The 20103-nt window shown below is 37.4% G+C and overlaps 1 protein-coding gene across 1 annotated transcript in view; it reads right to left on the bottom strand.

The window, feature by feature from the left end:
- The window catches only part of CUNH9orf85 (chromosome unknown C9orf85 homolog), a 67309-nt gene that overhangs the window by 28013 nt on the left and 19193 nt on the right, over window positions 1-20103 (bottom strand). The window contains exon 2 of the mRNA XM_028089094.2: window positions 2175-2281. Within this exon, the coding sequence (XP_027944895.1) occupies window positions 2175-2281 (107 nt within the window). The remainder of the gene's footprint in view (window positions 1-2174; window positions 2282-20103) is intronic.

Here is a 20103-nt window from a genome sequence, read left to right as displayed (position 1 = left end):
GCTTCTCCCTCTCCCTCTCCCACGCCCCTTGCTTATGTTCCCTCTCTTGCTGTGTCTCTCTCTGTCAAATAAATAAAATCTTTAATTAATAAATAAATAATAAATAAATAAATAAATAAATCTTAAAAAAAGATGTGGTATATACATAAAATGGAATATTATGCAGCCATCAAAAAATGAAATCTTGCCATCTGTAATGACATGGATGGAACTACAGCGTATTATGCTAAGCGAAATAAGTCAATCTGAGAAAGGCAAGTATCATATGATCTCACTGATACAATGAATTTGAGAAACAAGACAGAGGATCATAGGGGAAAGGAGGGAAAAATGAAACAAGATGAAACTGGAGAGGGAGACAAACCATAAGAGACTCTTAATCTCAGGAAACAAACTGAGGATTGCTGGAGGGGAGGCGGGTGGGAGGGATGGGGTGGCTGGGTGATGGACATTGGGGAGGGTATGTGCTATGGGGAGCGCTGTGAAGTGTGCAAGACTGATGAATCATAGACCTGTACCTCTGAAATAAATAATACATTATATGTTAAAAAAAGAAAGAAAAGAGTAAGAAGGGAAAAATGAAGGGGGGGAAATCAGAGGGGGAGATGAACCATGAGAGACTATGGACTCTGAGAAACAAACTGAGGGTTTTAGAGCGGGGGTGTGGGGGGATGGGTTAGCCTGGTGACGGGTATTAAGGAGGGCATGTATTGAATGGAGCACTGGGAGTTATATGCCAACAATGAATCATGGAACACTACATCAAAAACTAATGATGTAATGTATGGTGACTAACATAAAATAATAAAATAAAATTTAAAAAATACATTATATGTTAATAAAAAAATTAAAAAAAAAAAACCTAGCAGTTTCTTGATCTCTCATGAATAATAATTTGTTCTACATTAGCTTGGGCTTCTTTATTCCTAAAGATCTTCCTTTAGGCTTGAATGTCTTGTTATCTGTAATTGGGAATTTGTACAATATTAAGTTTCCTTCATTTTGCACCCATCGTGAGCTATTCTGCGGCTAACCTCATCTGCCTTAGGGTGATGGGGAATAGCAGCTCCTGAGGCTTCATTTCCTTGACCTACCCGAAGTTTCTCAAAGAGCTCTGGGTCACTGTACTACCAAAGGTAGTGGCAACATTATCATGAGCTTTCCTGACTCCAAGGACTTCAATGACTCCAAGACAGGACAGAGTTGCTGACCTTTGAGTCTAAGATGTCCACATCCAACCATTCTTTTTCTTTTTTAAGAGTTTTTTAAAATTTTTGAATATATTTATTTTGAGTAATTCCTGCACCCAACATGGGGCTTGAACTCATGACCCCAAGATCAAGAGTCCCATGCTCTTCTGACTGAGCCAGCCAGGCACCCAAAGTTATACCAACATTTAGAGAGAAAACGCCTTTTTAAAAAGATTTTTATTTTTTAGGGAGTCTCTACACCCAACATGGGGCTCTAACTCACAACCTCAAGATCAAGAGTCGCATTCTCCACCAACTGAGCCAGCCAGGTGCCCCTAGAAAGCTACAAATAATATAATAGGCCTATAAACTAAAACTACATGGCTTATATATAGCACAACCAGCTACTGAGAATACAGCAGAAAACACAGTTAATTCGTTCATGGAAATCTAGCCTTGGATAGCACCAACAGTTGCCAAACTTCCCTACTGCTAATTTGGGCCAGCGAGCATAAAACTCATCAGATTTGTTTAAAAGTATCTTCTTTTGCGAGGAAATGCTAAAGAATATGAAAAAAAGACTAAAAAGGGGCACCTGGGTGGCTCAGTTGGTTAAGCATCTGCCTTCAGCTCACTCAGGTCATGATCTTAGGATCAGGCTTTCTGCTCAGCAGGGAGTCTGCTTCTCCCTCTCCCTCTGCCCCGCCCCCTGCTTGTGCTCTTTGTCTCTCTCACCCCTGCTCTCTCTCTCTCTCTGACACATAAATAAAATCTTAAAAACAAAATAAAGAATGGGATGGGAAAGGATGAATCCATTTTATAAAGCAGGAATCAGCATGTAAGATGAAATTCTACATGGGAGAATGGGATTTTTTTCTCCATCTACCTTAATATTTAGTTGGATGCAATTTTGAGTATCAGGGAATGAAATAATAAACTATTATACATATATTATTGGTAAGATAATTAAGAAACATAACTCACCATTTTTTAGGCTTTGACAACGGTTTATATTTGCTATATTTTACACGCCATTCAAGAACTTCTTTACAGTGCTGACAAACTCCATCATGAAGCTTTGCATTAATTTTCTTAAAAACAAACAGAAAAACAAAGTAAGAATTTCACCTGTGAACCAGCATTGCAAACCCCATGAAAAAGGCACATGAGAAATTTAAGTTTTTTTAAATAGTAACCTAAATTTAATCTGCACAACATTTTACGATACACCATGTATTTTTACGTGTATTGCTCAAGTTGGTTCTTTACAAAGGCAAAGTCTTAACTAGGTGTAGCTCAGAATCATCCAAGAAACTTTTTAACCTCTTGGCAGGAATATTTTAGAAAGCCCTTCCCATTGATTCTGATGTGTACAAATGTTAAAACTCAAATTTGTACAGTCAAGATATGTGCCTTTTACGGTATGTAGGTTATACCTCAATAAAAATGCAATAATAAAGAAGAAAACCTTCTTATATATTAAGACTACTGTTTCCAACAATTCAAATCTTACCAAATGAGAACTAAGAAAATACACTAAGAAATTATAGTCCTAAATTGTCAGTGTGTAAGGGAGAGCAGAGACCATGACACCTAAGAAAGAAGTGTCAGGGAAAAGCAGCTGGAAGCACAAAGGCATTTATTCTTCAATTTAATACTTTTCTAGTCTCAAGTAAAGAAGAAATGTTTTAGAAAAGTTGCCTTGCTAATCTGACTTCTTCAAAATAGAAAATAAATGTGTGCATGGGAATATCTGTGGTGGGAAAGGGCTTTATGGGGGAAAAAACACCCCATATTTATTATGATTTTCTTCTCAGAACGTGTTGGGAAATTAGGAGGATGAAAAAAATTTAAATGTATCATGTGTTCTCCCCAACAGTTTTACATTCTATAATATATTCATGCGATTCAGAACCCAGACTATTTATTTGCACTAAGTACTCTGAGAATTCTCTAACTTACTTTGGCTGTGGAAGCCTGGTGTTTGCCTATTGTTGGAATAATGAGTAGAGGACATTTTATGTTTTCTTTGCTTCCTTTGTTTCCTTTTTTAATTTCTCAAGAGGAGAAAGAAAAGGATCACAAAAGATGCAGATTCTTTGGGAGGTTATCTGATGCTAAGTTAAAAGCACGATGTTTAAAGATCATTTGAAAAAAAAAAAAAAACCCAAAACTTTGGAACAGTGCTTTATATTCTTTAAAGTTCTAAAGAAGGTAAAATAATTTGACAAAACATTTACTCATAGAGAAAATATTTCAAGGGTCTTTACAAAAGCCACAAATTAAGCTGTGAATACATTATGTTTGATTTTACCACTATGGTGAAAAACATACTGTTACTTAGGAATTGTGTATGGGTATTCCTTTCTCCCTGCCCTAGATGGAGAATCCCTGGAAAAATAAATTCCACACGACACTATATTCCTTGCTACTAACTGTTGCCAGAAAGAAGGGAATCTGTGTCCAATACCAAACTCCTCTTCTCATCAAACTTGATACATAGCTATCTCACATAAGACTTGCTAAGAAATACCCAGAACTAAAATTCACATTTCATCATTTGTTCTCACTGCCATCTGTTGCCTAGAGTATCCTACAAAAAGCATTACTTATATTTTCCTAACTCTAACAGTAATGGAAACAAACAAATGACTTGAACTATGATTACAATATGAATGTGATATGAACTTTCTTAATAGAATATTCTTAGAAGGCAAAACATTTTGTTACTTGCAATTTTATTACATATAACACATTCTGCGTGTTAACTGGGAAGCATTATTTGGTTTCTTTCTGTTTCTGTATCCAATTTCTGACCAGTTCATCTTGATTTACAAAGCTGCACATAGCTTGGAAACTGGTTTCTTCAGGGTGGATTGGACAATGGAACAAAACAGGTCTTTGTGGAAACTTGTCCTATGAGTGATGTGTGAAACAGTATAAATGGAGATGTTGTAGAAAGTTCACATGACTAACAGGCACTACTACAGAACTGAACTTGATTTTCATGTGTTAAGAAATGAATGAGAGTAAGAATGAAAATGAATGGTACTTTCACTTGAAAAGAGTTGCAAAAAGAAAGAAAATTGTGCACCTTGTCTTACTGTATTTTGGCAAACTAGAAAAAGTGAATTCCAAGTGATGTAAGCAATGAAAGCTAAATCCTAGTTCTAGAATCATTCTGCCCGGAGCAAAGAAGATGGCAATCTTACCTTTCTCACACCTATGTTTACAACTAACCCTGTTTTAGCAATTAATTTTAGCATAATCCTCCTGGTAGAAAGCATAAGTTATTAAGGTTAAGATTTAAGCATGTCCAAATATAAAATCAAAACTTAGTTTTATAAGTACAAAAAAGCCTTTAAAGATCATTTTAAGAAGCTACTTTCCAGACCTTTAAAGGGAAAAAACTTCAGAGACAATTCCACTGAACTTAGGAATCTTAGCTAAAGAAGAAAATCTTATTTATAAATTGAACACTTTCTTTTAAGTTAGAATAAACTTAGGGTGTATGAAAAGACACTCTCACTTAATATATATGCAAAGTCTTAGCCATCATTGATTCATACAACATATTTTATAGTAAATGTTGTTATTCCTCCTGTAAACATTCTGTTGTCAGACAAGGCATCTTTTAAAATGTAATACAGCAAACTCAAGAAGAAATTAGATGAGGACTTTACCACCCAAGAGGCAAACTGCAAATATAATATCTGAATCAACAGGCTGATACTGAAAAATACTTTATAAAATATAAAGTATCCTTTAACAGAAGGAAGATACTATTATGGGGGAAGGAAATTTGAATACCACTCAAGAACAACTAATAATTTTTCATTAGGATTTTTTTGGTACATATTTCTTTCAGAAATGCTAATGGTAAACAATGGCATATTTTACTTCCCTTCATTAATTGAAAAAAAAAGAATTAAAAAACTAAAGTCAAGGAAAATGCCAATTCTAACTGCTGCTAAAAATCCATATCCAAGAAATGGCCTTGTTCTTCCCCCTGTATTACCCCTTCCCCCAAAATAAGGTTTTCGTGCTAATATAGCTACAATAGTATTACTCCCGAAAATACGATTTTTATATCCTATTTATATTTAAAGGTACATATTTTTTAAATTTTCTATTAATATCCCCTTATTCTAAATTTGGTTAGAGGATAAAGGATCTCTAGATTTGGGAGCAAGAACTTATATGATTAATAATAATAACATTAAAAATCTGTCTTTTTTTAAGATTTTATTTATTTATTCATTTATTTGAGAGAGAGAGAGAGAGAGAAACAGCATGAGAGGGGAGAGGGTCAGAGGGAGAAGCAGGTTCCCCACTGAGCTGGGAGCCTGATGTGGGACTTGATCCCAGGACTCCGGGATCATGACCTGAGCCAAAGGTAGTCGCTTAACCCACTGAGCCACCCAGGCGCCCCCAAAATCTTTTAGGTTGTGACTTTCAAATCATAAACTATTTTGTTTTAAATCCTTTTAATATGGCCAGAACATGGTTGGGCATAAAGTATCTTCAAAATCAATATAACCGAGACACATGGGTGGCTCAGTCAGTTAAGCATCTGCCTTTGGCTAAGGTCATGATCCCGGGGTCCTGGGATGGAGCCCCGTGTCTGGCTCCCGGCTCAGCAAGGAACCTGCTTCTCCCTCTGCCTGTCACTCCCCCAGCTTGTGCTCCCTCTCTGATAAATAAAACCTTTAAAAAAAAAACAAAATCAATACAACCAAAAACAGATGAGGGAATCATATTTAAGGGAAAATGAAGGTAGGCAGGGAAAATGATGAAGCACTCAGGAGTGCAGCTGGAAATTGTACTTGCTAGAGATGGACCACGAGTGAAATACAAGCTTTCTAAGCAGCCAGTAAAACATGAGCTCCATTCCCTTACCTGCTTCAATGCCTGTAACATGCCCAAAATCCAGTTTCTTGGAAGTAATACAACTATTCTGGTTACTGAAACCCAAAGTCTGGTCTTTCCCTGAAAGGACCCCATATGATACAGTAAGCCATGCTCTCAACAACACCCTTACAATATAAAGCATTTCACAGAGCTGTTTTCTACCAGGGTTCTCCAAGTAGTCTGGTGTTACATAATGTGAAACACAGTTTGGTAAAAGTTGTTCTCAGGGGTACAATGTAGGTACAGATGCCTGATATTAATAGGATCTACAGGAATGCATCACATATAATAAGGTCATCATAAGTAGTATTCCTCTTAACCGAGTTCTAAAAACATCCACCTCTATTATGAAAAATTTCAAACATGCAGAAAGAAGTTACAACAATACTAATGCATAGCCATATACACATTATCTAGAAACAACTCTTAACATTTTTTTGTAAGATTTTATTTATTTATTTGAGAGAGAGAATGAGATAGAGAGAGAGCATGAGAGGGGGGAGGGTCCGAGGGAGAGGCAGACTCCCCGCTGAGCAGGGAGCCCGATGCGGGACTCGATCCCAGGACTCCAGGATCATGACCTGAGCCGAAGGCAGTCGCCCAACCAACTGAGCCACTCAGGCGCCCCAACTCTTAACATTTTTTAACCCGTTTTCTTTGTGTGTGTACACTTAAACTAAGCTGCAGACATTGGGTGCTTTACCTCTTAATCATATATATCCTAGAAATACTTTCTCTTAATTAACCACACTACTGTTACACTTCAGAAAAAATGAAAAATAACTCTCTACGTCATTGAATGTAGCCAGTCTACACTGAAATTTCCTCACCTGCTCCCTGCCCTCTAAATCAGTATTCAAGTACTATTCAATGGTTATCTCTCTTCTGTTCTAAAAGGATTTCTTTTTTTTTTCTTTTTTTTTAAGAGACAGAGAGCAAGGGGGAGGGGCAGAGGGGAAGGAGAGAGAGAGAATCTCAAGCAGGCTTCATGCCCAGCACAAAGCCCAATGACAGAGGGCTCGATCTCACAACCCTAAGATCATGACCTGAGCCAAAGTCAAGAGTCAAACACTTAACTGACTGAGACACCCAGGCGCCCCAGGATTTCCCTCTTTTATCCTCTACTGCACTAATATTTTTGAAAATAGCAGGCAAGTGGTCTTTGAAAACATCCCACATTCTGGGTATGTCTGATCGTTTATTCACAGTGTAATTTAACTCATTGCTTTATCTATCATACTTCCATAAAATGGAAGTTAGGTTTAAAGGCTTGCTTAGATCCCAGTGTAACATTTTTTGATAAGAGTAGTTCATATTTGCTGCTGCTGCACACTTCATATTACTCCCCCACAGAAGGCACAAAATGTCCAGTTCTCACCTAGTCAGGGATATGAAATTTGATTTGGTTAAGATGGTGACTCCCTCTGATCTCCTCCAATTATAAAGATTACCAATAACCTATGCGGGTCATGCCAATATACTGTTCCACAATACATTTCATCTCATGGTTTAGTACCCATTCAAGACCCTTTGCCTGAATCCATTATTTTATTTTATCTATTCACTTATTTATTTGGTAAGTTAAGTAAGTAAGCTCTACGTCTAATGCAGGGCTTGAACTCACAACTCTGGTATCAGAGGTCGCATGCTCTACTGACTGAGCCAGCCAGGTGCTCCTGAATCAATCATTGTAAATGTTAACTCTATCATTCTTTGTACATTCACTAAATTTTTAAAAAAGGTTCCTAGCTGGGGGGTACCTGGGTGGCTCAGTCAGTTGAGTGTCCTGCTCTTGATTTCAGCTCAGGGCATGAGATAGAGCCGCACGTTGGGCTCTGTGCTCAGTGTGGAGTCTGCTTGAGAGTCTCTATTTCCCTCTCCCTCTCCCCCCACTTGCACTAAATAAATAAATAAATAAATAAATAAATAAATAAATAAATAAAATCTTAAAAAAAAAGTTACCAGCTGGGGGTGCCTGGCTGGCTCAGTCAGAAGGACATGCGACTCTTGATCCCAGGGTCATGAGTTGGAGCCCCACACTGAGTGTAGAGATTACAAAAATAACTAAGTAAACTTAAAAAAATAATTTAAAAAAATAAGAATAAAATGGTTACCAGCTGAAGTCAGTTTTGAGGGACAATGCATGTATTATATATACATATAATAAAATTTGCCCATTTTAGACGTACAGTTGTATGAATCTGACAACCAAAATATAGAATATTTTCATTACTCTAAAAGGTTGTCTCATGGTCCTTTGTTGTCAATTCCTTCTACCAGTCCCCAGGCAATGCTGATTTTTTTTTAAGATTTTATTTATTTATTTGACAGAGAGAGACACAGCAAGAGAGGGAACACAAGCAGGGGGAGCAGGAGAGGGAGAAGCAGGCTTCCCACGGAGCAGGGAGCCCGATGTTCCTATTTTGCCTTTTTTAGAATGTCATATAAATGGAATATGGATAAAGTATACAGCTATTTGCAGAGCTCATGCCTTTTTATTGGTGAATGGCACTCCATTGTACAGATGTGCTATAATAACATTTATTCATTCACCATTTGAAGGGCATTCTGAGTTGTTTCTAGTTTGGGGTAGTAAAATTTGCGTATGAGTTTTTGTGTAGACATTTTTTATTTATTTTAGGTTAATACCTAAGAATAATATTGTTGAATTGTGTAACAATTTTTTTTTGCTTTAAATTTTTATTTATTTATTTATTTGAGAGAGAGCACATTCCTTCATAAGCAGGGGGAGGGGCAAAGGAAGACAGAGCGAGAATTTCAAGCAGACTCTGCACTGAGCATGGAGCCTGATGCAGGGCTCAATTTCATTACCCTAACTAAGATCATGAGCTGAACTGAAGAGTCAAAAGCCTACCCAAGCTGTCCCTGTGACAATTTTTTGCTTAACTTTTCTTCTTCTTTTTTTTATTAAGATTTTATTTATTTATTTGACAGAGAGAGACACAGCGAGAGAAGGAACACAAGCAAAGGGGGAGTGGGAGAGGGAGAAACGGGCCTCCCACCGAGCAGGGAGCCCAATGCGGGGCTCGATCCCAGGACCCTGGGATCATGACCTGAGCCAAAGGCAGATGCCCAATGACTAAGTCACCTAGGCACCCCTCTTTTTGTCGTTTTTTTTTTAAGATTTATTTATTTGAGAGAGAGAACATGAGCACGAGCAAGGGGTGGGGCAGAGGGAGAGAATCTCAAGCCGACTCCCTGCTGAGCACGGAGCCAGACACAGAGCTCCATTCCAGAGCCCAAGACCATGGCCTGAGCTGAAACCAAGAGTTGGATGCTCAGCCTACCTAGCCACCCGGGTGCCCCTCTGCTTAATTTTATAAGAAATCAATGCTTTTTCGGGGCACCCGGGTGGCTCATTCAGTTAAGTGTCTGCCTTCGGCTCAAGTCATTTTACCATGATCCTAGGATCAAGTCCCACATCAGGCTTCCTGCTCAACGGGAGCCTGCTTCTTCTCCTTCTCCCTCTGCTGCTCCCTGTACTTGTGCTCTCTCTCTCTCAAATCGATAAATAAAATCTTAAAAAAAAAACAACTAATACTTTTTCAAAGTGGCTATACCATTTTCCATTCCCACTAACCATGTATAAAGATCCAGTTTTTCCACATCATTTCTAGTGCTTGAAATTGTAAACATTTTTTATTTTAGCCATTAGAATAAGTGTATAATATTATCTCATTATGGTTTTAATTTGCATCTCCTTAATAATTAATAATGTTGAGCATCTTTTCATGTGCTTACTTGCCATCATGTATTTTCCTTAGTGTCTGTTCAAATCTTTTGCCTATTGTTTTCAACTGAGTTGTTCATTTTCTAATTACTAAGATATGAGGAGGGTTCTGTATATACTCCTGATAATGTGTTTTGCAAATATATTCTACCAATCTGTGCTTTTATTTTCATTATCTTTTTTCATTATCTTAACAGTGCTTTTCTAAGAGAAGAACTCTGTAATTTCAATGAAGAACAACTCACTTTTATAGAAAGACATGTAGAGCTTACTTATTCAATTTTTTTTATAGACCTTGCATTTTATGTCAAACCTAAGAAGTCTTTGAAGAATCATGAAGATGTTCACCTATATTTTTGACTAGAAGTTCAGTAATTTTAGGTTTTACATTAAATCTATGATCCATTTTGAATTAATTTTTCTACATGGTGCAAAACACTAGTAAAGGTTCATTTTAAATTAAATATGGGAGACGCCTGGGTGGCTCGTCAGTTAAGTGGCTGCCTTTGGCTCAGGTCATGATCCCAGGGTCCTGGGATCAAGTCCTGCCTGCCACTCCCTCTGCCTGTGCACGCACTCTCTCTCTCTCTCTCTCTGTCAAATAAATAAGATCTTTTAAAAAAATTTTAAAAAAATTAAATATGGACATCCATGTTCCAACACCACTACACTGCATTTGTATCCTTGTCAAACATTTAGTATGTGTGCATCCATTCTATCACATTAATCTGTAGTACTCTTTCATCCATACCACCTTGTCTTGATTAGTGTTGCTTTACGGTCTTGAAATTAGTACTGTGCATCCTCCAACTCTGTTCTTTTTCCAAATTGTTTTGACTATTCTAGTTCCTTTGCTTTTCCATAAACATTTTGGTTTGTTGATTTCGATAAAAAAGCTATGATTGTGATTAGGATTACACTGAAACTATGAATAACACTAGGGGAGAACTGACATCTCAACAGCATTGAATCTTCCAAACAATGAGCCCTACATTCCTGAGATAAGCCCCACTTGTCTGTGATGTATTGTATTTTTATTTATTGGTGAATACAATATGCTAAAATTTTGTTGAAATTTTTGTGTCTAAATTCAATGAGAGATTTTGGCCCATAGTTGTTCCGGTTTTCTCTTACAATGCCTTTGTCTAGCACTGATGTCTAATTCAGTTGCTAGAGAATCATGTGCAAGGGTTAAAAAGACTTAAAATAGGAATAAAGACTTTATGTATCTTAGAAGAAGAATAGAGTATTAAAAATCTTATAGAATAAGCTCAAATCCTATTTTTAAATGTTAAAAGTACATTTACATGTTTAAAAGTATTTTACAGAACACTTTTAGGACTCAACTTTTCAAGTGGATAAATATGAAATGGGACAGAGGAGAAGACAGAGTTCAAACTTTACATGGAAATCCCTTTTGTATTCTGTCCAGCAGTCTATAACTTTGTTCATCTTCTTACTGCTTAGTTTTGCAACTACAGTGGTTCTTTCCCTTTAATACTTTTCCCTACTGTGTATTAACAATGCTATACTAGATTATACGGTTTTCTTAGGATAGGAATTACCTCTGCAGATGAAAAATAACTTTACTGATCAATTTTATAGATTTAAAACAGTATGAGTATTTATATCTAAATATTCATATTAGAGAAATGTTATAATACAGATAAAGAAAAAAAGACAAGTCCATCACTCAGATTCTATAATTTCCAGCCTTTTAAGTATATTTATAAAACTTTGCGGTTTTTTTCTGTACATGTTGTTTTATAACTTGTCATTATTTTTTTTCATATTAATATATATTTTGAAAGCTTGTTTTTATTGACTGCAGTATATTCTCTCAGAGTAGTATGGTCACTTACCTAACCTATTTCTTATTATTTGACAATTTGGTTGTCTCCAATTCCTGACTGAATAGAGATACAGATATGTAAATATTTTTTAAAGTAACCTCTACGCCAATGTGGGGCTTGAACTCATGACCCCAAGATCAAGAATTGCATGCTCTACCTACTGAGCCAGCCAGGCTCCCTTGAATATACATATTTTTTAACGTATTATTTTATAAACATCAGGAAATGTCTAATGAACTTGCAAATTCTCATCACATTATATTTACACATAAATTCTGGTCCCATTTCAACAAAAGAGTGAAAATAACAGGAATTTTATCAGAGGTAAAAACTCACAGTAAAGAATAACTGTCCCTTATTTTTTTAATATATGTATATTTAACTTTTATTTTAAGTAGGCTTCACACTCAACATGAGGCTTGAACTCACTACCCCAAGATCAAGAGTCACCACTCCATCAACTGAGCCAGCGGGGTGTCCCTAATTGTCCCTTTCTTGAATCAAGTACATAATTACATGGATATTGAAGCAAATGTTCCTAATATTGCCTATAAAAATTTGCTTTGCCTTTTTATCCAGGTGGTTAAGATTTTAAAAAGAATAGAAAACACTGCCATTTTTCTTTTCAAAAAGGGAATTAAAAAATACTCTTGTGGGCTGCCTGGGTGGCTCAATCGGTTATGATCCCAGGGTCCTAGGACTGAGTCCTGCATCCGGCTCCTTGCTCAGGGGGGAGTCTGCTTCTCCCTCTCCCTCTGGTGCTCCCCCTGCTTGTGCTTTCTCTCACTTTCTCTCCTGCTCTCTGTCCCACTCTCTGTCAAATAAATAAATAAAACCTTAAAAAAAAATACTCTTGCTATAATCAACTTAATATCACATTTAGACCACCACTAATAAATATGTCATCCAGGATATCAATACTGAGTTCTAGTGACTTCAAACTTTCAAATCTACAAGCTTCTTTTAGTGTGATAAAGAAGTAGTAAGTTCGAATGTGCACTACTCTCAGAAATACCTTATTTGGATTAAGTCACTGAGTCTTACTATTTTTATGTATTTTATTATTTCACAAAATGAGCTGGTCATATAAATAGCCTAGAAATACTTTTGAAGTGCATTCTGATAGTAAAACTGGTTTTACTGTCATTTAAGGAAAAATATAAAAGTTACTATAGGCTTACTTCTTTTTAGGAAATCATTTGTCTAATATAACTAATTATAGATTAGCTACCAACATTTACGATTTTTCACAAAAAATTCAGGACAAGTCTCCTTTAAGTAAAATAGTACTCTAGGGTTCTAAAATACTTTACATACATACATATAGCAAATACACAAATATTTGTTACCAATATTTGATTTTTTACTATATAAAATTCTAATTAAAAGATAACCTAAAGCAAGGGGCGCCTGGCTGGCTTAGTCAGAAGAGCGAGCAACTCTTAATCTTAGGATCATGAGTTTGAGCCACATATTGGGTGTAGAAATTACTAAAAAAAGTAAATTTTAAAAAAAAACACACACTAAAAAAAAACCCAAAACCAAAACAGCAAAAAACAAAAGAAAAAGAAAAAGAAAAGGAGAAAAAAAATAGGGGCACCTGGGTGGCTCAGTAAGTTGAGTTTCTGACTCTTGATTTCAGCTCAGGTCATGAGCTCTGGGTAGGGCTTCGCACTGGACATAGAGTGCACTTGGGATTCTCTCCCTCCCTCTGTCCTTCCCTCCCCTCATGCGCACACATTCACATGCTCTATCTTTCAAAAACCAAACCAAAACCAAACCAAACCAAACAAAAAGATACCTAAAGCATAAAGTGGGGTATATTTCTACTACAAGCTAAAATAATTAATTTTCTTCCCCAAAGTCTACTCCATCTTCCTCCCATTCACTCTATATTAATCATAAGTCCTTAAAGAATCAATACCAAACTGAGAGAAGTGAAAATATACACGAGAAATACTCAAACTGGGGAGCCTGGGTGGCTCAGTCGTTAAGCATCTGCCTTCAGCTCAGGTCAAGATCCCAGGGTCCTGGGATCAAGCCCTGCATCAGGCTCCCTGCTCCGTGGGAAGCCTGCTTCTCCCTCTCCCACTCCCCCTGCTTGTGTTCCCTCTCTTGCTGTCTCTCTCTGTCAAATAAATAAAATCTTAAAAAAAGAAAGAAAGAAATACTCAAACTGGTCCTCTTACTCAATAAACTTACAATATAAGCTTTTTATAGTCAAGAAATAATATTTGAGTCCCTCTCCCACTTTGTTACTGCCGGAATCTTTAACAAGTGACATCTGCGAAAATAAACAATTCCATTTTCATCCAAACACTGAATATAAAATGAGTCCGGATCATCCCAAACAGAGGACTATTCTCTCAATAAGTGGCTAGAGCTATTGTCCGTTGGAATTATACAGAGGAGGCCTGTGTACAAACTACCCAAGCTAGCTACTGATTTATTTCAGCAGGCAAGCAAACTACCCAGATTTTCACTGACAAACCTTAATGCAAACAGACACTTCAGTGGAGTCACACCTGCTTACAGACAGAAACATGCTGTTGCAATATCTTCCGGCAGTTAAAGAAACCTATCTTAAAAAGCATTTTTCCCAAAGTATATTTACTCATTTACTCTAAGAAAATTTAAAATAAGTTAGTGCTGTGCATTTTAACAAGCAAATATTTCTACAAGATACTAACAACCAAAACTGCATTGTTAAACTGATCAATGACATCTTTATATTTTTTAAGATTTTATTTATTTATTTGAGAGAAAGTGAGCGAGCAGGGGGGAGGGGCAGAGGGAGAGGGAGAAGGAGACTTCCTGCTGAGCAGGGAGCCCCATGCAGGACTTGATCCCAGGATGCTGGTATCATGACCTATGCAGAAGGCAGATGCTTATCCGACTGAGCCACCCAGGCACCCCTCAATCACAGCTTTAAAAAGGTGTAGTCAACAACAACAAAAGAGTTGTTGCAACTCTTTGCAACAAAGAGTACTCTGGCATGAAGATTTTTAATTCTGTCCATTTTGTTCGAAAAGGCACAATTTGGGAGGACATGTTACAATGTTAAAAAAATATTTTTATGGAAGGACCCACAACACAATGCTAAAAACAAATGATAAGCAGAACATTAGAATAATCTCCCAGCAACAAAAGAGATTTTGCCTTCTAATTAAAACGTGGGCACTTAATATTTTAAGATGATGTGATGCCAATTATCTTTGAGCCATCTTCATTATTAAGTATGGGACATTTCTGGTAAATAAGTAACCCAAGAACAACTTCTCTAAATAGAAATAAATAGGGGCGCCTGGGTGGCTCAGTCGTTAAGCGTCTGCCTTCGGCTCAGGTCATGATCCCAGGGTCCTGGGGTCGAGCCCTGCATCGGGCTCCCTGCTCCGTGGGAAGCCTGCTTCTCCCTCTCCCACTTCCCCTGCTTGTGTTCCCTCTCTGGCTGTGTCTCCCTCTGTCAAATAAAAAAAAAATCTTTATAAATAAATAAATAAATAAATAGAAATAAATAGCCTTACTATCAGAGCAGTTCTATGGGAAGTAAGTCTCTTCTTCCTCAAAATTTTGCTATAAATGATCAAAATGTCAATGGTTTTATCTAAAAATAATTTTTGTCTTTCCTGGAAAAAAGACCTTACAAAGTAGGATCATAACCCCAACTCCATTTGCTCCTTCTCAAGATCCTTTGCTGAGGCTTCCTCCTCTGATTACCCCTTAAAAATATCCATTCCCCAATATTTATTTAGTCATCCATTCATGCATTCACTCACTCACTCATTTTGTCTCTGTCTCTTCAACCAAGGTGCCTGCTCAGTGCTCCTTTCTTTCCACATTATGTATTTACTCTTGGTCAGCTGAACCTGTAACCACAGCCTCAACAAGGAACTCAATGAAGATTATAACCAAACCTATGTCCCTAGTCCTACTGTCTCTCTGGCAGTCCTGATATTTCAGACTGCATGCACAATATTCACATTCCTCCTCATGCAAATCCTTGAAATACCTCAAATTCATGGACTAAAAAACAATCACTATCTTAGCAATAAAATCTGTTTCTCCTTTGTTCCAAACTTCATCTTTAGAAAGTCTTCTTATAGGCACAGGTACAAAAATCTCAGGTCACCTTAGACTTCTCGCTCTCCTTTTCAATGCCAATACTGACAGAATCAATTTTTCCACAATGTCCCCATGTCTTCTACTTTATATCCCCTCACTTCCTTGTATCAGGTCCTTATTTCTGATCTGCATTACTGAAGTAGCATCCCAAATGAAGATGGATGGGGAATGAGGAAGATAGAGAAGGGGAGACCAAGCCATCAACACTTAGTTTCAATAGACATCTCTCCATAACTCTCCTCTAGTCAGAAACCTACACTCTTTTTTTTTTTAAGATTTTATTTATTTATCCGACAGGGAGAGACAAGCAAGAGAGAGAACAGGCTGGGAGCCCAATGCGGGGCTCAATTCCAGGACCTCGGGACCATGACCTGAGCCGAAGGCAGACGCGTAATGACGGAGCCACCCAGGCACCCCAGAAACCTACACATTTTAAGGCACTCCTAAGACTGATATTCAGAACTCTCTGCAATTTGATCCCTACTTTTCTTTCTGGTCCTATCTCCTGTTTTTGCTCCCTATGCATTTAAGCACTCCTAAGTAAACCAATCTGGTAGTACAGAAACTGCACTGTGCCTCTTCTTTGTTCTGCCTGCACCACATCTCCTTTTGCACAGTATATGCATACTGAAGTTTAATTCTTCGTTCACATTCCAGCTTTGCTTTCCAAGCAATCACCCCAGATCCACTGTACTATCTCCTACCTCATTCAATTCAGAATATGTACACAACACTTACAATGGCTGGGCCATATGAGATATTAGAGATGCAAGGATAAAAAAAGAGCGAGGTAAGGTCCTTGCCTTTGAGCAAGTAAGCAGGCAAATGAAAAGAGTTTTGACGCTGGGGAAATTGCTTTGAGATCATCCTCTACCTAACAAAGTCCAGTACACAGGGAAGAGCTTATGGAAGCATGAGAAAGCATATGGTCCTTCTGGGAAACTGCAAATACAACAGCTGAACAATACGGTGTGACGAGAAGGAGAGGAATGAGCTAAACTGTAAGAGGAATTGCCTGCTAAGTTAAAGAATTTCGACTCTTAAATAGGGATTGGACAGGATCCTAAGGTGTAATTAAAGACAAGACTGGAGGGAAGTATGGAGATCAGTAAGGAAGTTGCTACAGTCACCTAGAATTATATACTAAAACACTAAATTTGGCTGTAGTAGTAGGGATAGAGATGGGCACAGGCATGGGAGGCAATAAAGACACAGAAATGATCTGGATTCAGTAAAGAAAACAGATGACTACAAGAGAATTGGAGCAAAGCCAAAACTCCAAGGGAAGAGTGACTTTTAAGTCAGTTCTCAAACTCCAGGGTACATAAGACCCAACTGGAAAACATATTTAAAAATCATATTTCCAGGGGCACCTAGCTGGCTTAGTCAGAAGAGCATGTGACTCTAGATCTCGGTGTTGTGAGTTTGAGCCCCACGTTGGGGTGTAGAGATTACTAAAAATAAATAAACTTTAATAAATAAATAAATTATTTAAATTAAATTAAAATCAGATTTCCAGGCCCCACTCCCTGAGATTTTGATTTTGTAACTCAGGAGCTGTTGCACGGATTATGCTTTGAGAACCTGTGGTTGAAGGATGGGGGTATGCTCTGGAGCAAGAAGGGGCTCAGACAGGGTGGGCTTCTGGAAAGACAACCCCTCCCACCTTCCCAAGGTAGACCTAAATGTGCAAACAGAGAGTATGATCCTTGGAAAGCTAGTCACATAGACTAATGCATCAAATATGGGGGAAGGTAATTACCAGAATAGTCTCAGGTGTGGTTTGAGGACCATGTACATTGGAATTGCCTGTGAGGCTTGTTAAGAATGATGATTCCTGGACTCAACCTAAGAACTACTGATCGAGAATTTCTGGCAACTGGGATTCTGCACCTTACACAAGCTTTCCAGATGACCCTTAAGGATGCCAAAGTTTAAGAACTGCTGTTGTAGGCAGCAGAAGTAGACATTTCTAGAAAGAAGAGTATATTCCCTACCTCACCTCTGCTACTGAAAGTACTACTACAAAGGAGGTGATATACTTTTCCTCAGAAAGAAAGTTATGATTATTACAATTGAAACACCATTAGTGTCGGTAAGAAATGATGATGATAATAAATGACATTTATATACTGTCTTCTGCTTAAAACTCCATATTTACAGCTAAGTTATAACGTCCTCACAATTACCTTGGGGGATAAATAGTATTATTCCTACTTTATAGATGAAACAAATCTGGACAGGTTTAATAATCTAACTACAGTTGCACAGAATACAACCAGGACTCAAGACCAAGGCCTCTGACTCCAAATACCATATTCTGCCCCAGTATTCCATATTGCCTCTCTTTCAGGAATTAAATCTCAGTCTGATTCCTACTTTCACCACTGAGAGCATCACTTCATTGGGAAGATGCACTCTGATTTCCAACCAAGTGAATGAAAGAAATATTTGAAACATATAATGATACAACCAGCCTCCTTGTTTTCTAGAATAATGTATCAAATATCTAAATCACCAGAAAGACCTCAGAACTGACAGGAAAAGCTATGTTAGAGACATAAATCAGGAATCCAGAAAAGCTATTAAGAAGCTTTCCTAAATTTTATATCAAAAGACATCACCCCAAAATGTAATTTATCCTCAATTCTCACTCATGTATAATGTCCTTTAATTCAGATGTGGTTCACAATGATACAACACTGTACAGAAACTGTTTTCTACCCTGATTTCCTCATAGTCAGGAAAAATAGAATTTATATCAGTAGTTTCTAACCTTCATTCCTATTCCTGGGATTTAAGCCAAATCTAAACATGTTGAAAATTAGGAAATCATTTCTTCTTTGTTCTTCCCTATTTTTCCAATTTTATTGAGAAATAATTGACATACATCACTGTGTAAGCTTAAGGCATAAGGAATGATCGTTTGATTAACATATATTGTGAAATAATTATCACAACAGATTCCACTACTATCCATCTTCTCATTTAGATATAATAAAAAGAAGAAGAAAGGGGAAAAAATCATTAGTTTTAACCCTGCCTTAGTCATAGAATCAAATGGCAAACCAAATCTCAAATAGTTAGGGAATCTAAAATTAAAGACATGCTGGGAAATCGGGCTTTTTCTAGATCAGTGATTCTCAACCTTCCTTTCTGCCTCTACTGTTCACATCCCCGTGTTAATCTCATCATCACATACAGGAAATGTCCTTTAAAAAAAAAAAAAAGATTTTAAGCAATCTCTACACCCAACGTGGGGCTCGAACTCACAACCCTGAGATCAAAGGTCACACGCTCTTTCAACTGGGCCAGCCAGGCACCCCAATACAGGAAATGTCTTTTTTAATAGAGATTTTATTTATTTACTTGAGAGAGAGCACACAAGCAAGGAGAGGGGTAGAGGGAGAGGGAGAAGAGACTCCCCACTGAGCAGGGAGCCTGACACGGGGTTCCATCCCAGGACCCTGGGATCCTGACCTGAGGCGAAGGCTGACACCTAACCAACTGAGCCACCCAGGCACCCCAGGAAATGTCTTAATTAACAAGAGTAACGAGTATTTGGGGAAGGACAGGGAAGAGAGATCCGGAGACACTGTCTCCTAACACAGAATGTCTCTATCAAAATTAAAGGAGGTAAAGTTTCTATCTTCTCAAGAGAGCTTCTACTGTACTTATCATTTAACTCTCTGCCTGGTTGTTTACAGTTCCTAGTCAATATTCTTTTGCTTATTCAAGTCCATGAGTGCAAGGGACATGTCTGTACTTTGTTCAGGTGTCTGGACAAAAGCATACTTAGGGAAGTGTTATTTGTTTACACGGTTTATTATAAAACAGGTATTTTTGGTGTTAACTATAAAAATAATACCAAACTAATTTTTACACAGAAGACTGCTATCGTAAACCTATAAACCGCATGTCTAATCCTTTATAAAAATTCTCTCTGCTGCTATTCTTAGAACATTCCTGTGGCTAGGGCAAGCATAATTATCTTCATTTTGCAGATGAGAAACCTAAGGCTCAGAGAATTAAGAGATTTGCTTGAGGTCACACAATTAATCAGAAGCAGCAGAGGCAGAACCCATAAAAAGATGCCTTTTAGTTTAGGGCATTCTACTAAAGTTACAAGTAGAAAGTGTTCCCCTACAGCTTTCAAGGTTTTCTAAATATTAAAAGAAAAAAAAATTGCAGAGTATACATTTCAATTTGTACTCTGTTTGGACTAAAATTCTAACACTGGTACCTTGTTTTGCAAATAGGGCCAAACCTGCCGGCC

The sequence above is a fragment of the Eumetopias jubatus genome, unplaced genomic scaffold (genome assembly GCF_037043125.1).
Source record: "Eumetopias jubatus isolate StellerSeaLion01/CBP00866 unplaced genomic scaffold, mEumJub1_p1.0 scaffold_15, whole genome shotgun sequence".
Classification (NCBI taxonomy): domain Eukaryota; kingdom Metazoa; phylum Chordata; class Mammalia; order Carnivora; family Otariidae; genus Eumetopias; species Eumetopias jubatus.
The sequence above is the reverse complement of the archived record's forward strand: the minus strand, read 5'-3'. Positions and strand labels throughout refer to the sequence as shown.